General features: G+C 50.3%; 2 protein-coding genes across 6 annotated transcripts in view; one reads left to right on the top strand and one right to left on the bottom strand.

Annotated features, from left to right (window-relative positions):
• DDB2 (damage specific DNA binding protein 2) overlaps nucleotides 1-21072 on the bottom strand; it is a 38867-nt gene extending 17795 nt beyond the window's left edge. For 2 of the 3 annotated variants that reach the window (XM_026035085.1, XM_026035086.1), the window contains exon 1: nucleotides 20930-21072. The gene's annotated coding sequence lies outside the window, so the exon portion shown is untranslated. The remainder of the gene's footprint in view (nucleotides 1-20929) is intronic. The other variant, XM_026035087.1, reaches the window with a different exon arrangement.
• PACSIN3 (protein kinase C and casein kinase substrate in neurons 3) lies at nucleotides 11487-20811 on the top strand. 3 transcript variants are annotated; one of them, XM_026035089.1, is made up of 12 exons: nucleotides 11487-11567; nucleotides 12207-12316; nucleotides 13059-13159; nucleotides 13574-13730; nucleotides 14462-14697; nucleotides 15103-15258; nucleotides 15750-15925; nucleotides 16060-16180; nucleotides 16651-16787; nucleotides 17393-17458; nucleotides 17952-18112; nucleotides 19626-20811. In XM_026035089.1, the coding sequence occupies exons 3-12, from the start codon at nucleotides 13106-13108 to the stop codon at nucleotides 19739-19741; spliced, it is 1380 nt and encodes a 459-aa protein (XP_025890874.1). In that variant the 5' UTR covers nucleotides 11487-11567; nucleotides 12207-12316; nucleotides 13059-13105; the 3' UTR covers nucleotides 19742-20811. The 3 variants fall into 3 exon arrangements, with proteins under 3 accessions (XP_025890874.1, XP_025890876.1, XP_025890875.1); XM_026035091.1 differs by lacking the exon at nucleotides 17393-17458; XM_026035090.1 differs by lacking the exon at nucleotides 12207-12316 and having other exon boundaries at nucleotides 11490-11567.
• Nucleotides 21073-26889: the final 5817 nt, after the last annotated feature.

Below are 26889 nucleotides of genomic sequence, written 5' to 3'. Positions count from 1 at the left end.
GGGGCCGGGCCCCGCCGCCCTTCCCAGCGGGAGGCGGGGGGGCAGCGCGCCCGGGGCGCTGGCGGCTCCGAGGGAAAAGTTCCCTAATGGAAAGGGGCGGGGGGAGGCGCCGCTCGGCCGGTGGCCGCGAGCGGGGCAGCAGCAGCAGCGGCGGCGGCGGCGGCTCGCAGGGAGGAGGAGAGGAGAGGCGAGCGGCCGGTGGGGGCGGCCCGGGGGCGCCGCGTCCTCCCGCCGCGGGGCGCGGAGCCGGCCCTGGCGCGCAGGCCCCTCCGCGCTGCGGGGGCGCGGGGCCCCTTCCCCCCGCCCGCGGCGCTGCCGCCTCGGCCGCTCCCGGGGCCGGGCGGGCCGGGGCGCTGGGCGCCGTGTCCCCCGCCGCCCTGCCCGGTCTCGGGGCCGCGCCGCCCCTGCCGCGGTGGAGGGCACGGGGCTGGTAAACACGGCGGGTGGGCCGGCCCGGGTGGGCTCCGGTGCCCGGCGCTTGAGGGAACAGCCATCGTTTCGTCCCCGTGCGCAGGACACAGCGTCCGCGGTCTCCACAGCAGTATCAATAAGTGAAGCTGGGGTGGCCCAAGCGAGTTAACCAGTTCTGCTGCTTTTGGTGCCAACTCTGCACTGCCTGCTCCAGTTCTGCACACACTGGGTCTCCTGCAGGAATGGGGGCAGGACCCCCCGGTGCCGGGGTGCTGGGCAGCGCGGCCGCCTCTCCCTTGGCGCTGGAAGCCTCCTTGCCCGCGTGGCGCTTTGCGCTGCTCGCACAGGGAGATGAGCCTCTCCTTCCATGTAACCACCTGCTAACTGAACTGGCGCACGAGAATTCCTGATCCACAGCAATTGATTGCARTGCGAACTCCAGCAGAGCCTCCCACTCCACCCTGGAATTCCAATGCCACTATGGAGTTGCTGAGCCCTATAAGGGCTCAAATACCTCCGTGTGTCATGGGAGCTGAGCGCRGCGGGGCCCTGCGTGGGCTGAAATGATGGGGTCCCGAAACGCCTCCYGCCAGGTCCCTGGGTGGGGTTGCTGTGGAGCTTCTGCCCTGCATTGCACAACTGCCTACATTCCTTTGGGGAAGGATTCACCTTTCCGTGAAGTGTGACACACTGCGTGAAGTGCAGGCTGCTTTGCTCCCCTGGCGCCTTGTCATTCATAGAAACTTGTAGCTCGTAGTAGCTCATAGAAAACCCACAAAACACTCATTTCTTCTTTCAAAGGCAGCTTGGGATGGTATGAATGTGTCAGCTGGGCTGGCAGTTTGCTGCCTTCCCTGTTTAGTGTCTGCTGTGCTGCACTGCTTCCCTTGCTTTTCCTTTCCCTCCGACTGCTGTGTGTGAGCTTCCCGGCGAGCCTGCGCTTGCTCGGGTGCAGGCCGCCCTCTCGGGCTGCACAGAGGGGTAACGCGGCTGCRCTGGCCGGGTGTGTGCCCAAGCTCCTGCCGTTCTCGGACCCCAGCGAATGGATGAGTGTTGGTGCTGCGCTAAGACGTCACTTCTGCATGGGTTGTGCAGAGCCAAGCCCTAAAAMCCTGACTTCTGTGACTCCAAATTCATGTTTTCACTCAACTAAACCTGATGCTTTTAGTTATTTTACTGTAGGCTCTACAAGAACTAGCCTGGTTTTTCTAGTCTCTTCCTGGTCAAACATAAGCTTAAAACCTTTTTTACATCTACAGCCAACTGCAACAATGGAGAATGTGACAGGTTTTTCTTTTGTTTGTTGTTTTWTTTTTTGAGGGGGTGGGGAGAATAATTTGTTTTCAGTTTGGTAATTGGGCACAAGGGTAAGATCTGCTCCTATTAGGAACTAGTTGGTATTTCCAGAGGCAGTAAATACTGTGTGTTTTTTATCTTGGGCCTCTGAGAGCTAGAGATAGTTCAGTTGTCGCTTGAACACTTTGGCTTGTGTGATGGCTCGTGTCCAGGTATTGAACTGGGGACCTCGAAAGCTAATCGTGTCTGTCCACAGCCTGAGTGGAAAAAACTGTGCCCTTGAAGGGAAAGCACCACTAAATGACCTCTGTTGCTCCCAACAGCTGCTTGGTGATATGTGGAATTGGGCGAACTGTGAGAGTTCATGGGGAAATGCCTAAATAATGAGAGCTGTTCAGCCCTTTGAGGGACTCTTATCTATTTAAAACAGACTTTCTGATCCAGCAAGCTATTTTATCACTACTTGCTTAGCCCAGTGGGTGTAGATGGTGCTACATGATACGGAATTGTCAGATGAAACAAATGTGCCTGTAGAATCCTGCTGTAGAGGCCTTAGTGGGTGGGAAACAATAGTCACCATTTTCTATCTGGGAGTTTTCATGGAGAACTTGGGATTCTGCTCTTTGAAGAGCAAGAAAAGTTTTGCATCCTCTGAGAAGTTAGGAAGCAGCTCAGGCTGCAGCTTTTTACTTCTCACATGTGCATGGTGACTATGTAATTTAACATCCACATGCCACCGGACTGGACACAAGCAGTCCCAGCACTAAGTGTACTGCCAGTGCAGAGAGCTGCTGTGTCCCCTGCTGCAATTATCCAGGTCTGTTTGGGTGACTGGTGCAGTAGTTTCRCCAGCTCCTCCGGGCTGAGCTGTGGGCTGGAGCTGGGCAGTGCTGTGAGGCAACACGTGTGACTGGCATCCTAATTGTACTGCAGCCGGCGGTGGTTCCTCCTTTCTGCACAATGGGAAGGAGCCCTTGAGGCTTCCCATGGTCTGAACTTGTGTGCACTAAATGTCGCAGCTACCACTGGCCCCTGTAGGTAGCTCAACAGGCATATGAGGGATCCCCATGGTTTTGGGGCCTGGATCCAGAGGCATTTGGCTCATGCAGCATTTCATGTTCTCCTAGTAGATGACTGGTGGGGCTCCTTTTTGTCATGAACTGGCATTAAACTTCCCAGGCTAGGGGAGTTAGAACTGCTGCAGGCAGCCCGGAGCTGATGGTGCTTGAAGTCTCCGGCCTCATCTTTCAAAGCTATGAGCTGCCCAACCCAYGTGTCTCCTGTCTGTAGGATATGGTATGTGTTTTATGGGCTGTTGAACAGGGTGAACCTCTTCAGCTGCCTACAGACTATCATCTAGTGGTGCTCACTTCCCTCTCTCCCTCTTTGTCCTTGCCAGCCTCTGCCATTCCCATACATGCCAAGCTGGAGGGAACTCTGAACTGGATTTGCTCCCTGTCTCTGGCGAGGGCAACTGGCCTTTATGGAGACTGGGAGAAGTTGCAGTATATTTCACTTCTTGACTAACTCTAGGTATTTATTATTGCTTCTTGGTGCTTTGAGCCTGCCCTTTCTTATACTGAGTGCTTGCTCCACTGCCTGGAAACGGGGGAAAAGGCCTGGTGTTGATTCCAGTGAAGCTGGAGGGTGCTCTGCCAATGTGCACAAGTCCCTGGAGGCAGAAGCTTGGGGCCTGTCTGGCACAGCTGTGCTGTGCTGTCATCTTCTAAATGGGGATGGCTGAGCCTGTGAGCCAGGCCAGCACCCAAAACGGGAAGTGCTTCCTGAGAGAAGGCAGGGACTGCTGCCCCTGCGGAGGCTCGGGGAGGATGAGCACCAGTGCAAACAAAGTCTCTTGACCTGTGGGATAGGAGCTGGTTCAGGAAGTCCTCAAGGGGAAAATAACCCCCCTGGACTGATCTGTTTATACTTATTCACCTTTTTAATTAAAAAAAGCTTCCCAGTGTTCTCTCCTCACTTGTCAAGTTGGACCCTGAAGATCAGAAAAGGGCTGTGCTCTGGGCAATGGGGTGAGAAACCAAATGACATTCCAGTCATGCCAAATAGTAACTTCTGTAGTGTAACTTCTCAGCCTTTTGGGCTGAGTACCCCAGTTTCTTGTCTGTTCTTGGAGCCTGAAATATGAAGTGTACTTATTGATAGTCCTGTTCCTCAGCTTGAGATCCAGAAATTGAAGAGAGCTGAAGGTGCCATACTCATAGTGAAAAGCAGTGTTTGTGTAGACACTTGGAAAGCAGATGCAAGTTCTTGTGTGACTCTCTTGAATGTASTTAGAGCGTGTGAAGTATGGAAGTCAGTGCAGGCCAGTACCTAATGGCTGCCCACTTCACCCTTGCTATCTCTGCCTGTCTCTGGGGAAAAGGTCAAAAAGGCAGATGGGTTCCTTCAGGAATGGGGTGCTGTCAAAATGATTGGATCTGCTCAACTTCTTTCAGACTAGGAGATGCTCTGATGGGAATCTAAGTTGCCAGATGTTCTCCCCACTCAGAAGAAAACTTCTGTTCTTYTCACATGCCTGGCTCCAGAAAAGACTGCAGCCATCTAAAATGGCTGTGTTGTAGTCTGTCCATAGTCCTGCCGGTTCACACAGCTCTGAACTCTGCCTTACCCTTGCAGATGTTCTTTATGTTGTTTAGATTTTTCCTGTGAGGAAGCAATTGAGTAAACCTAGCTCCAGTGAAAGAAGTGAACAAAGAGCCTGGTCACCCTCAAGGTGGAGGAACAGACCACACACTGGTCTGCACTGAATGGGATGCTTCTCATCTCAATCTTTCCCCTTCCCTAGTGTAAGAGTTGTCCCACAGCTCAGTCCCATCTTATCCAGCTCTCCATTTAGAGTAGCTTCTGTTTCCTTCCACAGCTTGTTTGGGTGTGGAGCTGTGCAGGTAATGGATAAGTTTCAGGGACTCACTGATGCACAGTCTTCTTTTGGGCTCTTATTTGCATTGCATGAATACCTGGGAGAAGGTGTTCACGCACAAACATTGTTGGTAAACTATAAGGTTTGGCCTGGTGAAAGCAGAATCCTGTTTGATGCGACCAGAAATAAGGAAATGCAGTGCTCAGAACTGGCTGGTTATGCTTGTCATGCAGTTGGTGTGAATGAGGAAATACCTGATAACTCCATCCCTCTCTCCTTCAGAAAACAACTATTGTAATGGAAACTAAGCTTTGGTAAAATGAAACTGAAAAGCTCTGGTGTCGAGGTATGCAGAGGTACAGCTGACTTAAAATACACTACCTCCCGAATGGGAGGAGAGGCAGAAGAGGTCGGAGTCACTTGGCTACTGTGCAGCCTCTAGCAGGGCAGTGCTAGAATGGAGCCAATTGGGCTGTGGCTCTTCTGAAGGTGGTTTGATTGCAGCCTGCTCCATTAACACTTGTAAATGTATTCAAGTAAACTTGATCCCTGCTTGGAGGGTTACAAGGTGACTCAATCACAGAAGGAGAATGTTCCATTGACATAGGCTAACAACAGTTTCCTGTGGCTTAAAAAAGAGGCAAGAACCTGTGCGCGTTGTTGTTCTCTTTTGCTGTGGGCAGGCMAGGGCATTCTGTCCTGTTAGGATTACTGCTGTTCAAGTAAAGATGGGAACAAAGCAAACTTCCTTACTCCAAGCTGGGAGGAGGTGTGCTGGCTCAGCCTGCTATTGTGATATCTTGGAGGCTACTGTGTTTCAGGATGGACTATGGATCTTGTTTTGGTGAGTTACTGACCGCAAAAGCTTGTGACAAGGTGAAATGCATATTCAGTATTGGCAAAACTGTCCATACATGGCACAGGCTGTCTGCTCAGGAGGATTAGGRTAGTTTGAAACACCTGATTCAGTGAGGCTTTAGGAAGGAATAGCTTTGCAACACAGCTTGCTTTGTGAGGTGACTTGGTTGTGTGAGGTAGCTGCCAAGCTTGGTGCTCATTAGCTGGCCCTGACGTGGTAGGTAGGATGCAGCAAGCAAGGGAGGAGGCTCTGCAGACCAGGGCTGCAGGCGCCCTGCACCTGCAGGGGTTAAAGCCCTGCTGTGCGAGAGGGGAGAGCAGGGGGACAGGTGAGTGATGTGTGGCCCAGGACCTGGGCTCTTAGCTAGGAAAGCAGGCAGGGACACTGCTGTTCCTAGTAACTTGGATGTCTCCCTGGTTGTGCTACCKGCACCCTTAGTTACAGCTGCCTGGTAAATTCAGACTGACACTCACTCCTGAAGCTGCTTGCAACAGTGTTGGGTATACTGAGTGAGCCCGTTGCCCTGCTAGGCTGCTGCACTGTCGTCCAGCTGCTGACAGCACTGATTCCCCTGTGCTGGTCTGTGTGGGTATTTGAGCTTACAGTCATTTTTTTCCCTAGGTAGAACAATTGAGAAGAACAAAAACTAACAAACATTAGTTCAACACATTCCCTCATTTATGTTCTCTAGTAACTGCTGTGGTGACCAGGTTGGTGCTGTGTTTCTGCAACACTTGCTCTGGCACAGCACCATTTATGTGAAACTTTCTGCCTGGCACAGCTATTTTGGTCAGAAATCTTAACCCTTAGAYCAGCAATGGTGTTAGGGCAGAAGCCTGTTCTCCAGGCTGATCTCTAACAACTGGGCAGGGAAGTAACCTGAAGCTAATAAATGTAAGAAGTATTCCATTCTGCCTGTTCACTTAAAAMCAGCTTGGGGTAAAGGCAGAAGGAGGATGCCTGTCAGCAGGGCGTTAGCTCAACCTCAGCTCTGGAGAGAGTACTGCTTAGACCGGGGAGAGCAAGGGTGTGTGTAGCCCACAGGCTCAGGAGAAGCATTAAGTGCAGGAGGATCTCATCTGTGTTTTAGTGCTTCTGTATAGCCATGGGGAAGGCTGCTGGCTGTTGGGAAGCCACTTGATCTCTGGAGAATCACTGTGCTGGAGACCGGCTCCTCCTGTGGGGCTACACCTGGCTGAAGCGACCCCCATGTGCAGTTACTGTCCTGCCCGATGTCCCTGTTGTCTGCCCAGCTAGAGAGCCCAGCTGAGATCTCTCCTGCAGGCCTGGCAGGCCCTGATCCCGAGGGAGCGGCTGGGAAATGCTGGATATTGGTCCCTGTCCTGGCTGGGTGACTCTTGAGGGCGTGACTGCAGCAATGGGATAAATATCTCTGAGATGTTTTTGCTGGGTAGAAGTCACTTCATGTTCACAGGCTCTTTAGAGTTTTGTGCTGCCTGGCACTCCAGCTGCAGAGAACTGGCCCCCCTTCTTGGAAAGAGGAGTATTCCTGTAAATATCAGTGCTCCCATATAATACTAATGGAGAACAAATACTGGGGCATTAGTCACTGCTTCAGAGCTACTGAATGTCCATCTGCAGCAGTGAGGAGGCTGGAGGGAAGCCCTGTCCTCTGCCCTGTTTCATGCTCTGCATCAGGAACCTTCCTAGCCCTGCTGCACCACCAGCAATCCTGTCCACTGCTCTCTGCTAGTGTTGTGTGGTGCCTCCTGGCTCTGGCCATCCACTTCCCTTCTGACAACAAATGAGCAGAAAAACAGTGTTTTCAGATCTGCTCTGAGTAAGGGAAGAGGGCAGGCAAGGCAGTGGTCCTGCATGCTTTGATTGCTTAGATTGAAATGTTTATCTGCAACCTAAGCAGGAAGAGCCCTGTGGAAACAGTACCTCCAGCACTGCCTAGCCCACAGGAAAGGTGACTCTTTGGGAACCAAACAAATGGGCTGCAGAAGTCTCACACTGTTGCACTCTTGTCTTAAGGTGGAAATGAGCTAGCAGCGTCCCATTCCTGATTGCAACTCTGCTTAGCTTGGCTTTTAATGCCTAGACAGGAATTGCTCCATAGTAAAAATGCCTGTCAACCAAAGCCCTAGTTACTGGATAAATATTCAACTTTTTCTGAGCTCTGTCTGTGTCCACTGCTTGCTGTGCTAGTTGGGAAAGGAGCTGGGCAGAAGGCCTTGTCTGGCACAGTGCATGTGCTCTGTTTCTGCAGAGGAATCCCTGCAGGGCTGTATGCAGCAGCTMTTTGAGCACTTGCAGAGTTCAGAGGCTTGTTCTTGGCAACCTTATTAAAATAATTGTTCACAAGGAGCCTCAGGAGGCAGTCGAGCAATGTACAGAAGTGATGCCCTGGGCATGTGGAGCGTGGAAGTCCTGGAGTGCGGTACAGATGGGAGAGGATCTCTGTGGCTTGCCTGCCTTAGGGAAAGACTTCACATCTGTGGAAGAGAGACTGTTGCTAGAGTGTCTAGAAGCCTCAATTGTGGATCAGGACCCTGCTGCACTAGTGCTGTGCAAACAACAATTTCCATGTTGCAGGATCATACATGTCTGCAGGTTTTMGCCTGTCGCACTGGTTAGCGAGTAGGGAAACTACAGACTGGGATGTGTCACTGACTGGAGTTGGGCGGGATCAGCAATGTGCTGGAGAGGCCGAAGGTGGTGGTAGGGTCTAAGAAGGTCTGGTGTGGAGCTGGGTCACCCATAGTGCAGCCCCTGGCCCTGTGGAAAAGGGAGATGTGCTTTGCCAGTCAGTCTTCCTGGCATCTTTTTTCTTCCCTGTCTTTGGGGAGCTTGAGTCTGCCAGCACCAGCCACTCTGCCCAAGCCCTGTGGCGTTGTTGGGTGAAGGGGATGAAACTGTCTCATGGCCTGATGATTAAAAGGCTGCAAAAACTGTACAGAGATGAGACACCTCCATCTGTGCAAACTCCTCCCTGCCCATGTGGGTGACAGTGACCAAGTATCACATGTTTTCTCCTGTGGCTGTGTTTGAGTCTTGTTTGCTGGAAGCTAATTAAAGGTGGGCACAACTCTGCTGTAGCAAGTGCTTTGGCATTCCCAGAATGGAGCTCAGTATCAGTGAAATGGTCATGAGCCATTGCAACACTTTCTCATAATGACAGGCCAAGGGCCAGTTCAGGGGAGCTACTGGGGAGTTGATAGCAGCTGTGGCCCAAAAACCCGAGAAAAGGTGGCTGTAGGAAGCGAAAATACTCTTGGCACCCATAGCAAGAGGGGTTGTAGCTCTGCAGAAATCCCACTTGCATGTTTAGCTTGTACAGCTAGTGTTGCTGGTGGTCGTGATGCCTCTGTGGTGTGGATRGAGCTCATCTTTGCAGCAACTGCAGCCCAGGCTCAAGTAACTCTTACTCCTAGAGCTGAAAGAGGAAGCAGGAAAAAATAGAAGTCCCTCTGCCCTGAAGTCTGACTTGTTGGATATCCTGCTCTTAAGAGGGAGCAGTGACATTGGAAAGAGTCCTKGTTTTGACCCACATACTTCCAACAACTCTGGCTTTATTTCTTGCCCTGTACAGGCTGTGCCAGTCCTCCTGAATTACATGGTGGTTCCTGCTGCACTAAACTGTCGACAAGGTATTCCTGTCATCTCTACCTTGCCCCAAAACAGTCTCCAGACCTTGGCATGTATAATAATCCTCTATTCACTTTTCCTGGCAAACCTAAACTTTTCCCCTGCTCCCAACCTCTTGGCAGTTCATGCTATATAYGATGTTTCAGGAATAACCAGGCATGAGGGGGTGGAGTGGCAATGTGTTTGTTGCTCTTGGGCTCAGGGTGACAGCAGCAGCTGCTCTTCAGCCCCTGTGTGCAGTACGAAGCACCTTCTGCGGGCCTGTGCAGATCCAATTTGAGCTGCTGACTGACATGGGCTAATGGAGCGTGTGAGGTCCAGAAAAAGCCCAGCTGAAAGGGTCCTCCTCATTCTTTGACCTTTTGGCTTTGACCAGGGCAGATTTTTCTAGACTTCTATAAAGTCTGTACAATTGCTGTGGTAATAAGTACTTTACTGGTTGCTACTCGGATCATGGAGTTAAACTTGCAAATTCTCCTACACTGCTGCTCTGTTGATTCCCGTAGAGCCTGAAGCTGTAGGGTGCTTTGATACAGTGTTCTGAATAATGAAAATTCATATGGGTCTAAAGGGGGATTGGAGAAATCCCAGTTAACGGAGAAATCCGTTGACGGTTACTGAATTCATGGATGCTGCATCCAGCTCAGGAAGCCTCTGTCAACAAATGGTTGGAGGCTTGGAGAGCATGCAGGGAGGCACCATGAGTGCCTGCTCTGTTCTCCAGCCAGGGAAGATGCTGCTTTTGGCCACTGTCTGCAAAGGTCAGTGGGCAATAAGGCCCTGTGGTCTTAATGCAGTATCCAGCACAGCTACTGTGTTTCACAGCCTGCAGAGCTCCATGGTATTTGGGTTATTTGGGTTTGTAACTCCTGAGGAAAGTAAATAGKCCTGGCTCAGATTTAATGTGTAAACTGCAGAAAGAACAGATTGGAAGATGTGAGTTCTATTTTAAAAGACTGCTCCGCAAATGAATGACCACACTCCAATAGTCTCTTGCATTTACCCCCAAACTCCWGTGCTGTGTAGTCAGCTTGAACTGGACACGAGAGCCAGAAGGCACGTTTGGGATTTGTTGTTTCCTGATAAAAGTGTATGCATGCAAAACTGTGTGGAAGGGTTGGGGGGGAGAGGCAGCACTGAAGGTGCTGCAGCCTTCGTGGATCGTCTAATTGGTCTGCCTCTTCATGAGGACAGGGAGCAGAAAGCTCTGCCAGGCAGATCTGCCTTTGCTTAAAAGCATTTTTAGGGGAGTGGGAAGTAAAGAGTTAATCTTAGCAATTTCAGGAATGTATAGTATGGGTTTTTTTACTGGCTAACCACTGGTAAGTTGTGAAGGTTTATGACGAGCTGTAACATTTTAACCAAGTGACCTGAATCTCATGAGTGTCCAGCTCTTTCCCTAGGAAAAGGTCACTAGTTTGTCTGCAATARCCCACTCCCCATTCTTTTCCTTGCTCCTCTCCTCACCTCTCTTCAAGAACTGTCTTAACTAACCAAAAATCTCCTTTCCTCCCAGGTTTTGCTGTTTCTGTTCTCTCAGCTATATTAACTTTCAGTTGCCCTAACCCCCCAACCTCAGCCAGGTGGGTACAGCTGAATGAGCAGAAGGGCTTTCTTACCCTTTTTGCATTTCAAGTAAATCTCCAGGGAAATGGATATGAGGTAATCGGAGCTCTTCTCACCCTCTCCTAGCCCCCGCAAGCCCTTTTATTTCCTCTTCTGGAAAGTTGGTGGCCGTTACCAGTGACATAATGGTAAAATTAGGAGTTCTGAGCAGTATTTCTGACTGTGATGGAAATGGCTCACAGGGCCAAGGGACAAAGTTGCAGCACCACATGCCACCAGGCAGTGCTGGAGGGACTTGGGCCTTGTTACCACAACATACATTTTAAGCAGAACTGCTTACTTGTTTGCTTTGTATGTCAATCTTTGTCACCTTTAACAAGAAGAGACCAGAGGRAATATGTCTGTCTCCTCCAAGGCAGCTGGGTCTAAAAGTGAGTGCAGCAGTATCTGGAGGCAGTGGGGGCTGCTAGAGCAGACCCAGCTCGGTGAGGGGGCCCGGGCCCCACACACTGTGCCTGGGGAACGGGCCTAATTTAGACCTTTCCGAAGGCTGGGAGCTGCTCCCCGTGCTCAGCTGTTGTGACGCTACCTTTCCCGCCCGGTGCCGTCATGCYGCCCCAGCGGGTCTATTTTAACTCTCTCTGGGGCAGGATCTGGTGACACAAGGATTTGGCATCTCTGCTACGTGCTGGAACGTGGCACCTCAGGAGGCACAGGGGCTGCAGCTGCTATATCAGAGGGTGCCCCTCCTAGGAGCTGGCAGATGGGGACACCCTCATTCGTGCCCTGGGACAGGGATGTGCCAGAATGGGCAGCATCCCTGTGAAGAAGTGCCCGTGCCTAACTGTGCCTGTGTGTGTCTCCCCCAGTGCATTTTGAGGTGCCTGAAGACCTCAGAACTTTGAGGAGCAGCAGGCAGTGAAAGTGGCTTTCAGCTTGCAGGTATGTCGTTTCTGGGGACAYGAGTAAAGCTGCTTGCCTTGGAGGCATGTAAGATAACTTTGTAGCCTGCTGATGGATGAAGGGTGGGAATGAGGATGGCTGGTGGAGTGGGTGGTGAGGTTCAGGGTTTAAGGTTTGTGTGCCTGTGTCGCCTCTCGCTGAACAACTTGTTCCTATGACTGTGGTATTCAGCACTTGGAGCCTCTGGAGAAGAACAGGGAATGGCATTAATGTACTGCTCATACTCCACGTGGAGGCTGGGGGAACAGAGCCAGTTTCTAGAAATGGAGGAAGCTGTGGCACCCTGTGTTTGGGCACCCTGTGTTTGGGCACCCTGTGTTTGGGCACCCTGTGTTTGGGCACCCTGTGTTTGGGCACCCATGCTGAGAAGGATTTGCAGGAGATGGAGACTCTTAAATTTATCTTCATCCCTCTGCTGTGTGCGCTCTGGGGGCTGGCAGAATGAGCAGATACCTTTCTGGGGTGTGAGGGAAGCTTTTTATAACCAGGAATGTGCAAGAGGAGAAGTAGCGGTGGAGGACACACATGCTGCATTAACCCGGGCTTGCCTAGGGTGGGGGGGCCTGTGTGTGTGATACTGGGCAGCTTATTCCCTCTCTGCTGCCTATGCAATCGYAGGAGCATCTTTCAGCTTCTCTCCAGAGAATTCCTAGTATTGCACCAGGCTGGGAACAAAAGAGCAGCCCGAACTTATACAGAGGAAGAAGCAGAAGCTGAGGCAGCAGCAGGTGAGATGCACCTCCCCTTCCAGCCTAGATCCTGGCCCCAAACCAGTGGGAGCCCTGGGTGCAATGGAAGCAAGAGCTCTGTGGTGATGTTTGCAGGCAGAGCTGCTGTGAAGGTGGTGGCTGCGCTGCAGGGCCCTGGGCCCGGCGCCTCCCCCAGCTCTCCCTAGGGCCTCCAGCCCCAGCTCAGCTGGTGGGCAGCTCAGAGGGCTCCTCCCCAGCTGGGCCGGGCCTGCCTGCTGACTGCTCAGCCTCATTTTCTCCAGTCACTTGGTGTAATCCCTTAATCCTGACTCATACTGGGAAACTGGAGTCTTCTCTCACAGAAGACTTACTTGAAATGTGCCTTGAAACACTAAAATATCTTTAGCTACTTCAGTTTCTGTAGCTTTTACTATTTTCCTGAGACCCTTGGTTAAGAAAGGAACCTCTGCAGAGGTATCTGCTGCTGAAAGGTGTGGGACTAACCAAAATCCCCAAGATAKGTACAGCTGAGTGTCAAGGTTGTCTTCTACAATGTTCATTTCAAAAGTGCTTTAGGTCTGCCAAGGAGACCATCCTTCTGCAGGGAGGAAGGAGTTCTGTCCTAAGCACCTCTCCTGTATCTAGTGGTTTAATGCTGGAGATGCAGCAATGTTAATACTTGCCTGCAGGATGGTAAATTGGGCTCTTCCAGGTGTAAAACAACTGTTCTCTGCAAAGGCTCATACTGCTGTGTTAATATATTTTTTTTTTTTCTTTTCAGTTTAACTGAAATCTGCAAAAATTCTCTGCTGCAAGAGAAGAGGGGCAATGTCATCAGAAGATGATGCTGGCGGGGAGGCTCCTGGGGGCAGTTTCTGGGAGGTAAGGAAGGATGAGGGTGTGAGGGAGGCAGGAATGTCATCTTTCCTCCCACTCATAGAATTAGGGTGTGAGGTTTCAGGTTACTGGATGACAGGTTGCTCTGGAAGTGGAAGGGAGGGAGGAACTGTGGGGAGGTTCAGTAACAAGTTGTATGTGGCTGCAYGGGGGAGGCTGCCCTTTCCTGCCCAGGTGCTGTGCTCCTTATTCAGCTGATACTGAGTGGTGAGAGGTAACTGGAGCATCTTGGCTCCCTCCTGCTCKGCCTCCAGCGAGAGCCCTGCAAGGAGGATCAGAGCCCAGCTGCTGGGCTGGTTTCAGGCTCCCTTGCTATGCACTGAGTGACCTGCTGCTGCCTGCTCTAGAGGGATGTGAGAGTTTGTACAGCAGGACTGACGAAACTGTGTTACATTTCAGGCTGGAAACTACAGGCGGACAGTGAAGCGTGTGGACGATGGATACCGGCTCTGCAATGACTTAATCTCCTGCTTCCAGGAGCGAGCCAAGATAGAGAAGAACTATGCCCAGCAGCTAACAGAGTGGTCCCGCAAGTGGCGGAGCAATGTGGAGAAGGGTAAGGGCTGTGGGAGTAGCACTGTTCCTTGAGGATGGTGCCTCAGTGGGTGAGGTTGCTCCTTTGGGAGACAGGTTGCTTTTCAAGGAGGTGGCTTTCTTCTGCATTTCCTGTTTTTTACAAAGGTTTTTCTGGCTGCTTTCTTCTGGCAGCCAGTCCTCTGATTTCCTTTGAGAGCCAGTGTTTGGTAACAAAAAAAACACCTCTATTCATTTAGTCTGGCAAGCCTTTGGGTCAGTCCAAGTGTTGAATCAAACTGCAGATATCCCCTTTTAAAGATGCTTGGCTGTTTCCCTTCCCTCCTTCAATCCTAAAATAACTACTTAAGCTGTGATTCAGTGGCACTGGACTCATAAACTGACAGTGTTTCCCAAAATAATGGGGCACAATGGAACAAATGCCCTGAAGAGCCCACTAGTGTGTGAAGCAGAAGCTGCTGCATGAGCAGGTACTGCTGCCTGAGCCTCAGGCCAGAGCTGTGTGGGGGAACTGTCTGCTGCCTGGCACTGCCAGGGGCAGCCAAGGCTGCCCRAAAGCACTGCCTGTTTAGACAGTTGTAACAGTCAGTCTAGATGCTGCCTGTTGGGACTGTTTGGAAGATGCTCAGTGCTGACTTGTGTGATGGTGGAAGGGAAGAAATAACTCCAAACCATGGAAGTCAGTTTGTAGGAGGACAAGAACTGGTGCTCTCCTCTGTGGGTAGGAGGCCAACACGATGGCTGTTCCTGTAGGTCCCCAGTATGGCACTCTGGAGAAGGCCTGGCATGCCTTCCTGACAGCTGCAGACAAGCTCAGTGACATTCACTTAGATGTCCGGAACCACCTGGCTGGGGAAGACTCGGAGAAGATCAAGGCCTGGCAGAAGGAGTCCTACCACAAGCAGATGATTGGGGGCTTCAAGGAGACTAAGGAGGCAGAGGATGGGTTCCGCAAGGCCCAGAAACCCTGGGTGAAAAAGCTGAAAGATGTAAGCAACACATGAATGGGGAGGGAGGGGGTGGTGAGGGCTGCCCAGCTGGTTGCCTGATTGTGAGTGCTCCTAAACAAGAAGTGTGACAGGATGCTAGAGAAAGGGGTGTCTTGGTGGCCCTGTAGCTACCCTGCAATGTAGGACAACTCTGATAGAGCAGTATCGGGTGCAGTGTCTGTATGGCAGGTTAATGCTGAAAGACCCCCCCGCCCTTGGGGTGGGGAAGGCTTTCTCCACCCCTGGGAGCATGGCTGGTTAAATACCAAATTGGCCTTTCCTATTGCATTGTCCTGGAACAACTGCTGCTCGCTGTAGCAAAGACATGAAATGTGTCCTCTCTGGGGGATGGAGGATCCCCAGGGTCAGGATCATGGCTTTGTCTCTGCATCGCTCCTGCCGCAGGTGGAGACGTCTAAGAAAAACTACCACGCAGCCCGGAAAGAGGAGAAGACAGCCCACACGCGGGAGAACCACGCCAAGGCAGACCCGTCCGTGTCCCAGGAGCAGCTGCGCAAGCTGCAGGAGCGCGTGGAGCGGTGCGCGCAGGAGGCGGAGAAGGTGCGTGTTGTGCAGGCACAGGCTGCTGGTAGCAGCAGCTCCTGCTGAAAACGTAGTGTATGCAGGATCACTGTCTGTGCCTTTAGTAAATTACAATGGGGCTTCAGCAAGAATTGCTGCCTTTGGTTTGGCTAGAACCTCAGTTATCAGTAAATGAAGGGGAAAAGTGTGGGATTTGGTGCAGGGAGTGGGAGCTGCACAGCTGAACACCAACTACTGGCTTGCCTGCCCTCCTGAAAAGGTGTGGAGGGGAGAACTGTAGGAGGAGGGGTAAGAAGGGGTGAGGAACTTGCAAGGCCACTAGGAGAGCAATGCGTTGAGGCACCAAATTTGGAGGGGGAAATGCAAATGCCTTTTGCAACCTTCTATGCTGTGTTGGTTTAGGAGTGAAGGGGAAAGCTCTTCAATTCCATGCAGGAAGGTGGGGAGGGCCACTAGTTTGTCTTCAAGGCTACCTGTCTCACTCCTGCTTTCTTCCTGGATTGATGCAGTGCAAGGATCACTATGAGAAGATGCTGGAGGAGTTGAACCGCTACAACCCTCGCTACATGGAGGATATGGAGCAAGTGTTTGAGGGCTGCCAGGAAGCAGAGCGCAAGAGACTGTGCTTCTTTAAGGAGATGTTCCTGAACCTGCACCAGCACCTGAACCTCTCTACCAGTGAAAGGTGTTTTTCAAGGGTTCTCTATAACCTTTAATTCTGTGGGACTTTGTGTAATTGTGTGTGAAGTTAGGTTCTCCCTTTGCACTGATTTTGGGGAACAGCTTATTTACAGTGGATCTGTCTCTTCCTGCTTGTAGCTTCCAGGCACTGTATCGAGATCTCTACCAAGTCATCATGGCTGCAGACAACCAGGAGGACCTGAAGTGGTGGCGCAACACGCATGGGCCAGGCATGGTGATGAATTGGCCTCAGTTTGAGGTGACTGGCTCATCATTCTAGAGTGTTTAAACTACCATCCTTGCCACTTAGCTGCTTTATGGAAACTGGTGGATTGCTAACCTTGTGTTTGTAAGAAATGTCTCTGCTCACTGGGCTTGGTGTGTTTGTCTCTTCTGAAACTTTATGTTGAAAGCTCTCCTGGTGTGCAGAGGGGTGGGTGTAAGCCATCTGCCAATAGCAACTACTCCAGCCAACTAGCTGCAAGGGCAGGGAACAGAAGTCAGGCTTTAGAGCTTTAAAGCCCTAACCTTGCAGGGCCCTCTTGCTGTGCTGTGGCATTTCATAAAAGTAACCTGCTGTGCTGCAATGCTATCTGGCTGGTTGACTGAGCAGCCACAGCTGAAATATGTGGGTGTTCTTGCATTTTTCTTCCTTCTGTCTTGGTCATAGGAGAAAAAAACCTTGTGCCCTTGRATCTGTGTGGCTTCATAGTATTATTTTCCCAATAGGAATGGTCTCTTGAAACACAGCGGCCGATCACCAAGAAAGAGAAGAGTGGGAAGATGGCTGACGATGTGACGCTGACCAGCATTTTGCCTACGCGGGACGGGGTTGTCACTCAGACCCCTCTGCAGACGAGGCGAGGGTAAGGGCTGAAGTCTGGGAGATATTAGGATAGGAAGAAYATAGTTCTGTCCAGAGTACAAATTGGGTAAGATTGGTAGGAGTGAACTTAACCTCTTCCATTTTCAGGCCTATGGTCCTTTCCACGCCACCCAAAAACCCTTGGTAGATAAGTGGACAAGGCATCTTCTCACTAGTAGGTACACTCTCAGATGTTATTAAGGTCCTTCTAGTGATGAGATCTGGCCTGGTTCAGTCTAATGTTGTGTTCTGGCAGGTGTTTCCTAATTCCTTCCATGTCAAGGAGGAGAGCTGGAAACTGGCAGTAGTGCCAGTTAAGTACAGTTTACTAAATACAGGCATTACTCTTCCCTAGTGTGGGGGCTGAGTGCTACCTGGCAAGTAGGGACATGGCTGCTTCCCTTGCCACAGAGAAAGCTGGAGAGTAGGAAGAAGCTGAAGTCTTGTGTCCTACTGTGTCAGTTGCCATCCTGCATTAAAAGGTCAGCTCTGATGTAGGCAACCTGGGCAGGAAAGAATGGGGATCTAAAGATGTCTCAAGGCCACTAAAATATTCCAGACTGGAATTTCAGCCTGGATTCAGGGATCCTATTTGCCAATCTACAGGTTTTCCTATCAAGAGGAGCAGAACAGCATCTTCTATGACAGCCTGAGGGCATCAGCCCATGTGAAGTTAGTATGGAATACACCTCTTCAGTTTCTGGGGGTGGTTCTAGGTGCCTGTCCTCTGCTGCTCACTCTCTGCTCTTGCTCTTGATTTAGCAAATGGCATTCCAGGCCCATCTGTTTGGCATGAGAGTTGTGACTTTTCCTATCTTTCTTATTCTGTGCTGGAGTAAGGTGTGGATGTACCTGAGCACTCCAGTTAGAACTGGCCTGCTCTGAGATGATCTGCTGGGCTAGGATGATACTGAGGAGCGTCTGTGTGTGCAGAAGCTGTGAGAATGAATTGCCCTCCTAACCTTCAGGGCTCCAACTGATTCTTTCAAATCTAGTACATCTGGGGTCTACTCACTGTCCACATTCCCTTGGCTGTTTGGCCTCTTACACCTTGGCTTAGCAGTCTCTGGGGGTCAGGGTTGTGCATGGTACAGGAGCAGGTGAGTGAGACTAGTCCACTTTTTCTAACCACCATCCTATCCCCTTTTTCCTTCCATGTATACAGCGGAGGGAAGGAAGACATTTCGGAGTGGTCAGATGAGGACACTCCCAAGAAATACTTGGATACCAATGGGCATGAGGAGGACTTAAAGGTACCAGGTGTACGGGTACGAGCGCTGTATGATTACACAGGACAGGAGGCTGATGAGCTGAGCTTTAAAGCAGGTACAGAAGCACTAATCTCTTACTAACCTCTTGCTGTCCCCACTTGGCCTCACTGAATGATTGAAACACTCCAAGATCTGGATATCCCCTCCAACTGAAATCTATTTTCCCTGGCTTGACTCATCCCCATTTAGTCTGAAGTGGATGATACTCTGGGAAGTCGAATCTGTAAACCAAGTCAGGGAGGGCCCATAAAAGACACTGCCTGGCCACAGTGTAAGGGAATATGGTGAAACATCTTGCCTGCCAGGCTCTTACTCTGCAATATATCCTAAAACTTTATCAGATGCTTTTCCCTGTGGCACAAGGGGGAAAATGACACCTCTCCTCTAAAGCACAAAAAAGGGTGTCATTAAAGGCAGCCCTCTGGCTTGTCATTAAAGGTAGCCAGAAGATGGTCATCTCAGAGTGGYAGGAGGAAGGGAAGTTCAACTGACTGGCATGCTTGAATGAAGGCAGAACTATACTGGGGAAAAAATGCAAACTTTGTTTTAACTTGTTTAAAACTTACTATGAAAGTGGAGGGTCTTTCCTCACTTAAGTGCAGCTTGCATGTGGCCACCTTTCAATCACCAAGAGGGCATCTGGATCTTGAGTGTCTCTAATCTTGTTTTGTCTTATATGGTATTGCTGTGCTATACATGTTAAATACACCTCTTTTAAAGTACTTCAGGCCAGCATCTTTGCTGCTGTGTTACCATACTAGTCAACTTACTCTCACTAACTTATTGCTCTAAAAGACTCTACAATATTGTTATTCTGGAACATGATTCCTTGCTCTTTTGCCACTCAGCAGCTCTAACAGCTAAATGGAGGCATGACTGATTAGTGTCAGTCATCCCCTTTGAATCTGCTCTGACCAGCATGTACCACTAGGGCTTAAGGTAGACAGCAAATGCCTTTCTCAGCTGCTAGCAGGGTGGGTCTGCTCTCCTGATAYTGTCTGATCTCCCCATCTAGAAATGTGTAACTTTGGGAAGGGAGTCTTTCTGCCCTTTCTCAAAGTAGATTTGGGGAGATTGAGAGCCTTTCTTGGACACTGTCTGAGAAATGAGCTGATTCCATGTCTCTCTGGCCAAGCCAGAGTTCATGGAATAGTCATCCTGGATCCTAACAGGTAGAGCTTAGCCGTCTTTTGCAAGCCCTTCCACTTGCTGCAGAAGAAATATGTAGATTGACTGAGAAAGAAATGTCAAAGAGCCTTCTGATCCCTCTAGTTTATAAATACTTTCCTCTGTGGGAAGGAAAGCGGGGGTGGGGAGGGAGAAATGCTGGCAGCAAAGTTTCCTGATTTTGGACAAGAGCAGTGAGGGTCAAAGTTCCCTGGTTTAGTGGGTGTTGCTGAGAATAGATACTGAAGAGGTCAGTAATTATGGCTGTAAACTGTACAGCATGATACTGAGGGTGTTACAAGGCAGAGTATATATGATGTTTTGTTCTGGAGTCCTTCTAACAAAGCAGGCCATTTCCTTTTCTGAGGTTGCTTTCTAACAACTGTATTTTTTTTTTTTAGGAGAAGAACTAATGAAGATCAGCGAGGAAGATGAGCAGGGCTGGTGCAAGGGCCGACTTCTTACAGGCCAGGTTGGACTCTATCCTGCTAACTACGTTGAGAAAGTTGGCTCATGATTGCTGGTGCCCTGTTGGTGTCTCATACCCATACTGGCATCTCCTGCTGAAGTCACTGCTGGATGGTCCACCTCTGCAGTACATGCAGTGGCTTCTGGACTCTGACTGAGGGCACGTATTCCATGTAACCAATGCTTCATTTTAAATGCCTAGACCTTTAGGGCTTTTCTAATAAACAAGGATGAGTAAAGACTGTTCTGCCTGTGAGGACTATAGGAGTGTAGGGGTATGGAAAGGAACAGCTCCTCTTGTCCCATACTTACGTCTTATGTGCTACATCTTTTCATTCACAACAATGAAAGGAAACTTCCTTGGCTTCAAAGCATGTTCACTTACTGGGGGTAGGTCTGCCCTGTCCCCAACCTTCCTTTTCAAGGAAACTTCCCTATGCAGGGCAAGGGGGAAATCTCTGCTATTGCAGTATGGCTTCCTTCCCCTGGACCTGTGTGTGCATCCCCATCCAGATAATTCATGGGGAAAACATTATGGAATKAAGAAGTTGCCTGGTTGGGGACAGAGGAAAGATTTCCCTCTTGCGTGACAGGGCGAGGGCAAAGTCTTGCAGATCAGGAGTCGACACAATATTCCATGAGATAGACAAGGCCTTGACACACAGCAAAGGCTAGTAGGGAGAGGTGGCCTCATCTTGTCCTCTTCTGACTGCAGCGCTAGGCCTTGGGTTTTATGATGCTCCTAGGTAATTTTGTTTGTACCTCTCTTGTGCCTTAAAGGGAAATGGAACACTGCACAGACACCCTCTTCCTTTTCCTCCAGGTTTTACTTATTCACAATAAAAATGTACTTCACACTTTGGAGAGTGCTACACACCAGTGAAGAGTAATAGGGTGTAGAGAGTACTGGCTGTGCAGCACTAGCTATACAGTGTCACCTTTCTTCTCATCTGACTGTCTTTAGCTATGCTTAGACCCAGTTATTCTGAAGTGCCTTTTTTCAGGGAAGACCCACAAAGCTTCTCTGGCCTTTCTTTCTGCCCTTGAAAGGCCTTGAGGCTGCTGAGCCAGGGTTGAGCCCTGACCTTAGTGCTCTGAGTACTCGAACATAGTCTGTCAGGAGTCTGTGACTGACAAGCATCTTCATACAGGATCAGGGAAGGAGGATGCAGGAAAGAAATGGAAACTAATCTATATATGGTGTAAAAACTCAGTAAGTTAAAAACTGGCTACTTACTCTATGTGGTTGAGACTGCTGTGTTTGGATGTGCTGTGAGCTTGGAGTAGCTTTCTTTAGTGAAGTTCTTATACAGGGTTAGCTTGTACGAGGAGCTTCGTTTGGCCTCCCAACTCAGGCAAGGGCCCTGGCACTAACTGCCTCAGACCTGTTTGGAAAAGGGGAGAAACAGAAGTGAGCGTCTGAATCATGTAAGCAGCTGCAAGAATGACTGCAGCAGCAGCTAACAAACCAAAATCTATGTTTAACAGGTAGAGACCGACAAGGAGGGGCAGAGCTGAAAGCCGTTCACTTTTAGGACATTAAAACATGCCACAACTCTCCTGCTGCAYGTCTGCCAGCCAGAGCAGGAGTTAACCTTTTACAGCACACTGGAGGCATTGAAATGCAGTCTTCCATGGGAAAGATTGGAGACCAATGCTATTTCACTGTGCTGTGAGAGTGCAGAAATGCCTCAGCTAGTGAAATGTCTTGCTAAAAAGCATCCCTCCAAAAGCATTCCCTCCAAATGTGAGGGAGTAAAAACAGCAAGCGCACAGCTCAAGTGGTAAGGTCACTTCTCAAAGAATGTTTTCACAAAAGGCAGTTAAGGCCAAGATCTAAGTGACAATGAAATAGATGGATTAAAAATARCCAGAAATACTTTTAAATTTACCTCTTATTCCAGATCCAATCATTGAAGAAGCATTTAAGCTACAATTTGAGATGTCAGTGTATGAGCACTTGGAGAATTATTTAAAGGTCTRGTTTCCAGAACCATACCCAGGCAAAGCTTGGGCAGTGCAGTACAATAACAGCATGTGTTCCACCTGCTGACCCACAACTAGATGATTTGTTGCTGCTTTGTTCTAATACACATGAATGTGGAGAAAGCCTGCCAGGCTCTGGAGATAACAGGGGRAAAAACGGTCAAGGATAGAATGACCTGCTATGTGTTGTAATGAAAAGAGAAAGGTACTTTGCTAGACTGGATATTTCAAATTTTAACAGTAGCCTTTGTATAGTCAACAGCAAAAACTAGAAGGGAGATACGAAGGGCAACAGGGACGTTTGGCTTTGATTTGTCCTCTTAAAAATGTTCCGGTCTGGTTAGGCTGTAGTGGGGGCTTAATTTAGGTGTAGCCAGGACCTGCTATGAGGATAGAAATGTGCTGCAGATGGGACCTTTGATTACACTACAAACAACCTGAAAATCTAGAGGACAAAGTCTGGGCAGACTTGTTTGTCCTAGGAAAACATGACCACCAGATCATAATGGGCTGGGACATTTAAACATACTGCAGCTTATGTTAGGAAGTCCCCTAAATGTTTGCACACCAGAAATTCCTTTAAGGTGCCAACAACTGAAGTAATGGACAGGACCCAACAGATCAAGAATGAAAAAAAGCTCAGCTGGACTGTACCTCATGAATTTTTGTGATGACACTTAGTCTGGGCTCCCAGAATCAAATGGATTAGTAAAAGAACCTGTGGGGTGAACCCACTATGAAGGTGAGGGGCAACACCTAACATTAGAGAAACAGCTCTGCCTGGAGGCTTAGTTTTTTTTTTTTCATAGAAACAAATGAAGTTTTGTTAACAACAAAGGCTCTGGTTGAAATTTGTCATACAGACCGTGCTAAAAGTTTTGCTTTGTGTACGAATGCACAGAGACAGAACACCCATGAACTAATTGCTGTTCCTGAATTCCAGGAGGCCAGCAAAGCCTCTTCTTTCCCCACTGCTTCTGTAAAAACATAAGTGTGTCTGTGCCTGACTGGAAACAGTGAAAACATTATCTAGTCCTCTTCTATTTTTTAAGAAATAAAAGTATTCCTTGCATAAAAGTTGTTATTCTGTGCTGGTAGATAATTATTTGCTTCTGACACCTTCCAGGAAGAGAGTTCTTAAAGTGCTGCCCAAAATGTAGATTTTCTGTTGCTTGTGTATTTTCTAGGAGAAGGAAGTAGAAGATTTTCAATGGCAGATCACAAGGCACTTCCCCAAAGCAGAAGCTGAGCTTGCTTGACTGACTTGTTCATGTTTCTGTCCCATAGACAGAATCTGCACCTTGGGGCCTGCAGAGCCCCCAGGCCAGCTGTGCTCTTGTGCAGCTGAGATCTGTGGTGAGCATCTCCTGGGGCCTATAACACAGCCCTGTGTGGAGCTGGGGGCTCTGGGTGCTTCCCTTGCCTTTCTATCCACTTCCCCATCCCCTGCTTCCCTGTTGTGGCCAGTTAGCTTGGCAAGAAGCACTGAGGCAGGTGCAATCCTTTGCAGCCCCTTGGAGCTGTTCCAAGTTATCCTGGCCCCTTTTTGCAGGCCTAAACCAAAGCTATAGCTTGGGGCAGGTTCCCCTGACTGAAGTACAGGCTGTGCTTGACCTGAAGGTGCCTCAGTTGCATTTCTAGAGCTGCTAGAGTATGTTTGTGGGCAGACTTTCCCCTCTACTTGTGAGGAAAGCTGGAAAATAGGCCTAAATGTTCCATGTGGAAAGTGGGGGGGCATGATTCTTCTTGGGTAGCTGCAATAAAGCCTGGCTGCAGGGCTGTTCCACAGTGCTGAACCTGAGCCAAAAGCCAGTCAGAGAGTCCAGTGTGGCCGATGGAAGTGTGGTTGGAAAATACCTACTAGAGGATGGCAGGGTAGACTGTAAAGCAAGCAGGAATGAGAGGGCTGCACAGCACAAAGAAGAGTGTCTTCAGAGGTGCCTTTCACCAAGGGAGGAAAAAAAAAGCCTTGCGAGTGTTATACCACAGTGCCACCCAGTTCCAGGTTGGAAAGCAGCTGGAAAATGTGGAATACAAGGAGTGAAACTATTAACTAAGCTACCTAGATTCTTAGAAGAGCAAAGTAAAACAAGATGAACGTGAGAGGCTGCTTCTGTACAAGGTGAACAAATTCTTGTTCAGGGGAAAGCAAGGAGGGTGTAGACACCACAGACAGAGGCAATTATCTGGTTTTCTACTGTAATGTCTTGGCTAAACAGTGAACTCCTTCAAAGCAAATTTCAGGCCCACAGCCCTTAGCTGCCCCACATCACTGTTCCTGGCTGTGTCCTCCTGTTTTTTTCTCTAGTAAAGCTGCCTGCAGAGGCTCCTAGGTCACCAGTCTCTCTAAGCAGTTTACAGCTGTGCTTGAGAGCTCCTGTCTCCACTCACAGCACAGCAACTGGCACCTCTTCACCCCCATGACACTTTGTCTTCGGTCTCAGCACCCTCATCGTGCCCAGCTATTAATAGATCCTGCCATCCCCTCTTCCTCTGTTTTGTGTTTCCTTTGTATCCTGCTAGCTGGAATTCTTCTCGCGAGTCTTTTACTCCCTCCCTTTGCCTCCCCTACCGTTTCCCTTCCCCATTCTCTATTGTTCTTGCTTTCAGCAGCAAGTTGGCACCAAAATAATCTCTGCCCCCAGCTGTGACCACACTGGCTCTTTCTCTCAACTTCTGCTCCAGGCCCCCCCCCCCAACTACAGCCCAAGCAGCTCCTAAAGATCACTACTCCCCCTCTCCTATCTCTGTGCGTCTCACTGGTGGCCCTGCGCCCCCCGAGCCCACAGGGGCCACCTGCAGCGCCCACCTATTTACTCTCCTTGTAAATCCCTCAGGGTAATGTGCTCAGCAGCGCTGCCGCACTCTGTCGTACCCGTGCGTGTCCAAGGGCTCCACTCAGCCGGGGGTTCTCAGCTTGCCTGGCTCCGCTTGCCCCTGTGTTAGGGCTGCTTGGCAGGGTCCCTGTCCTCGCTTAGCGCAGGCTCCCTCCTCCTCGGGGGCAGCAGCAGCAACAACTGGCCCCTCACTAGAGAAGTTGGGCTTAGGAAATGGGGCAAGGTGACCCGCAGGGAACACAAAATCACATGTCCACTGGAAAACCCAGGGGAGTTGCATCTAACAGGAGGAGAGGCCTGCGGGCTTAGACCCCACAGCAGCTCCTGTGCTGAGGACAGTCCCTGAGGGAATCAGTGCTCAGGGAGTCGAGAAGCAACAGAACCCTACTGATCTGGTTTGAAAAAAAAAAAGATGTTGCCCTCACTACAGCATTGCCATCTTCCCCTTCTTYACTTCCCCTTTCCTGCCACATAGGTCTCTTGATTTTTGGTTTATTTATTTCCAGATTTAAAATATGCTTCAGTAAAGAGAAGCTCAAAACCACAGAAAGCACCAAAATGCTTTAAGCTCCCATGCGGCCTGTGCCAGGGCTGCAGCTGGCAGCTGAGCCGATTCTGACACCCAAGACCAAGCTGAGCTATWATTCTCCAAGGCAGCACCTTTTCTTCTGTGAGTTCGACCTCCTGCTTAACTCCTGCTTGTCTATGAAAGAAATGAGCTCCTTTGTTGGCTGCTAGTTTGGTCACTCAAACTATCTGAGGGGACAACATCCTCTGGACCTTTGGTGGGCGTTAGCACTGCTGCCATTCCCATTTCTACCTACCCTGCTAGCTTGGATGGCAGCTACATCTGCTGATGCATCAGCCTTGTTGGCCTCCGCTCCTGCTCCGCTCTCCAGGACTTACAGGGATTCTTCCTCCCTGGATGGCATCTGTGCAGAAGAAAACTGTAGGTTACTTCCAGTGCAGGAAATCCAAGATGAAAAAATACACCATCACAACCTGAACGGTGCCTCTTTGAGTGAGTGGGTGAGAATCAGCCCCCCTTGTGGCAACCAAAACAATTGGCTGAGGCAGGAAGAGAGCCCCATCCACACAGGCCCTCCTGCTCCTCCTCCAAGSAGCCTCCTGCCCTTGTTCTGCTGGGCCAGCCCAGCGGGGCTGCCAGGGAGAGGGGCAGCACTTTCCTCCAGCTTCCCTGGCCTCCTGGCACTGCCCCCTGCTGCCCCTGTCCCTGCGGCGTTGGCGACGGCGCAGGCGGCTGGCGTTGGGCTCAGTGCCGCCACAGCCTCATGCTGCAGATCTCCTCTAAACAGCCAAAAAAAAAAAAAAAAAAAAAAAAGCTAATGCTACCTAAGGAAACAGTTTTCTATCTTGACACCTGAAAGCATAGGAAATTTGGAGTGTCTCCTTACACACTTCTGCCACGCAGGCGGCGCAAGGGGCCTGCCTGCTGAGCGCCCTTCCTTTGCTCCACTGAGAGGAAAAAGATGTTCTGGCTGATTCTCCTCCTCTCCATCTGTGGCCATTCCTGCTCCTCCCACGCTCGGAAACAGCCAGGCTGCCCACAGTCGTGCGCAGCCTCTCCCAAGGTTACTGAGGATGCCCAGGGAATAGCACAGGCGTTGGGTGGTGTCTGTACTGCCCCTTCTCTCCCCCTCAGCTCACGGACAAGGCTCTCTAGCTCTTGTCTAACTGTTCCCCTCTCCTGCTTCCTGCGCAGCCTTCAGGTTTCCTCTTTGCCCTTTGTCCTTCCAAGGTAACCCCATGCCCTCAGGCAACACTACTTCTGTATTGATGTCTCCAGTTGTATAGCAGACCCTCAGAAGAAGCCTGCTCACTGTCACTGGCTCTCCTTTGTGTCCTGGACCATGCTGGGGACTATCGCGTCCTGACAGGGCTGGGTAACAGCAAGGAGATCTATGTTTATGAGGCCAGGGCTGGCTCAGGATCTGCTGTCACAGCAGCCAGGAGGAAGGAGGCAGGTGTCAGATGTGATGTGGATGGACATGGAGGCCAGAGGCCAAAGAGCAGGCTGCTAGCTTGGAGCTCAACAACTCGGCAGCAAAGCACACGAGATRCACAAGAAACAGATGCAGGAAATGGCAGGAGTGTGTGCAGTGACAGCGCTCACTCACAGGGAACGGTGAGCAGCAGGGGGTCTTTCCTGTACTCACAAAGGCAACAACAAAAAGAGGCTATTTCTCATACCAGCAGCACGTTCTTCCTGCTGCTTTTATGGAAAACTGATGGGCAGGCTCGGCCGCGCTGCCAGGGCTTGGAGCAACCGGCAGGGGCTGGAAGGCCTGCAAGGGCCCAGCTGGGGTAGGCGGGAGCACAGGCCCGTGCCAGAGGAGGGCAGGGGCTGCACCAG

Source organism: Nothoprocta perdicaria, unplaced genomic scaffold, assembly GCF_003342845.1.
Source record: "Nothoprocta perdicaria isolate Ctin4 unplaced genomic scaffold, notPer1 scaffold_156, whole genome shotgun sequence".
In the NCBI taxonomy this organism is placed as follows: domain Eukaryota; kingdom Metazoa; phylum Chordata; class Aves; order Tinamiformes; family Tinamidae; genus Nothoprocta; species Nothoprocta perdicaria.
Note: the sequence above shows the minus strand (reverse complement) of the source record. Positions and strands in the feature narration are given on the sequence as shown.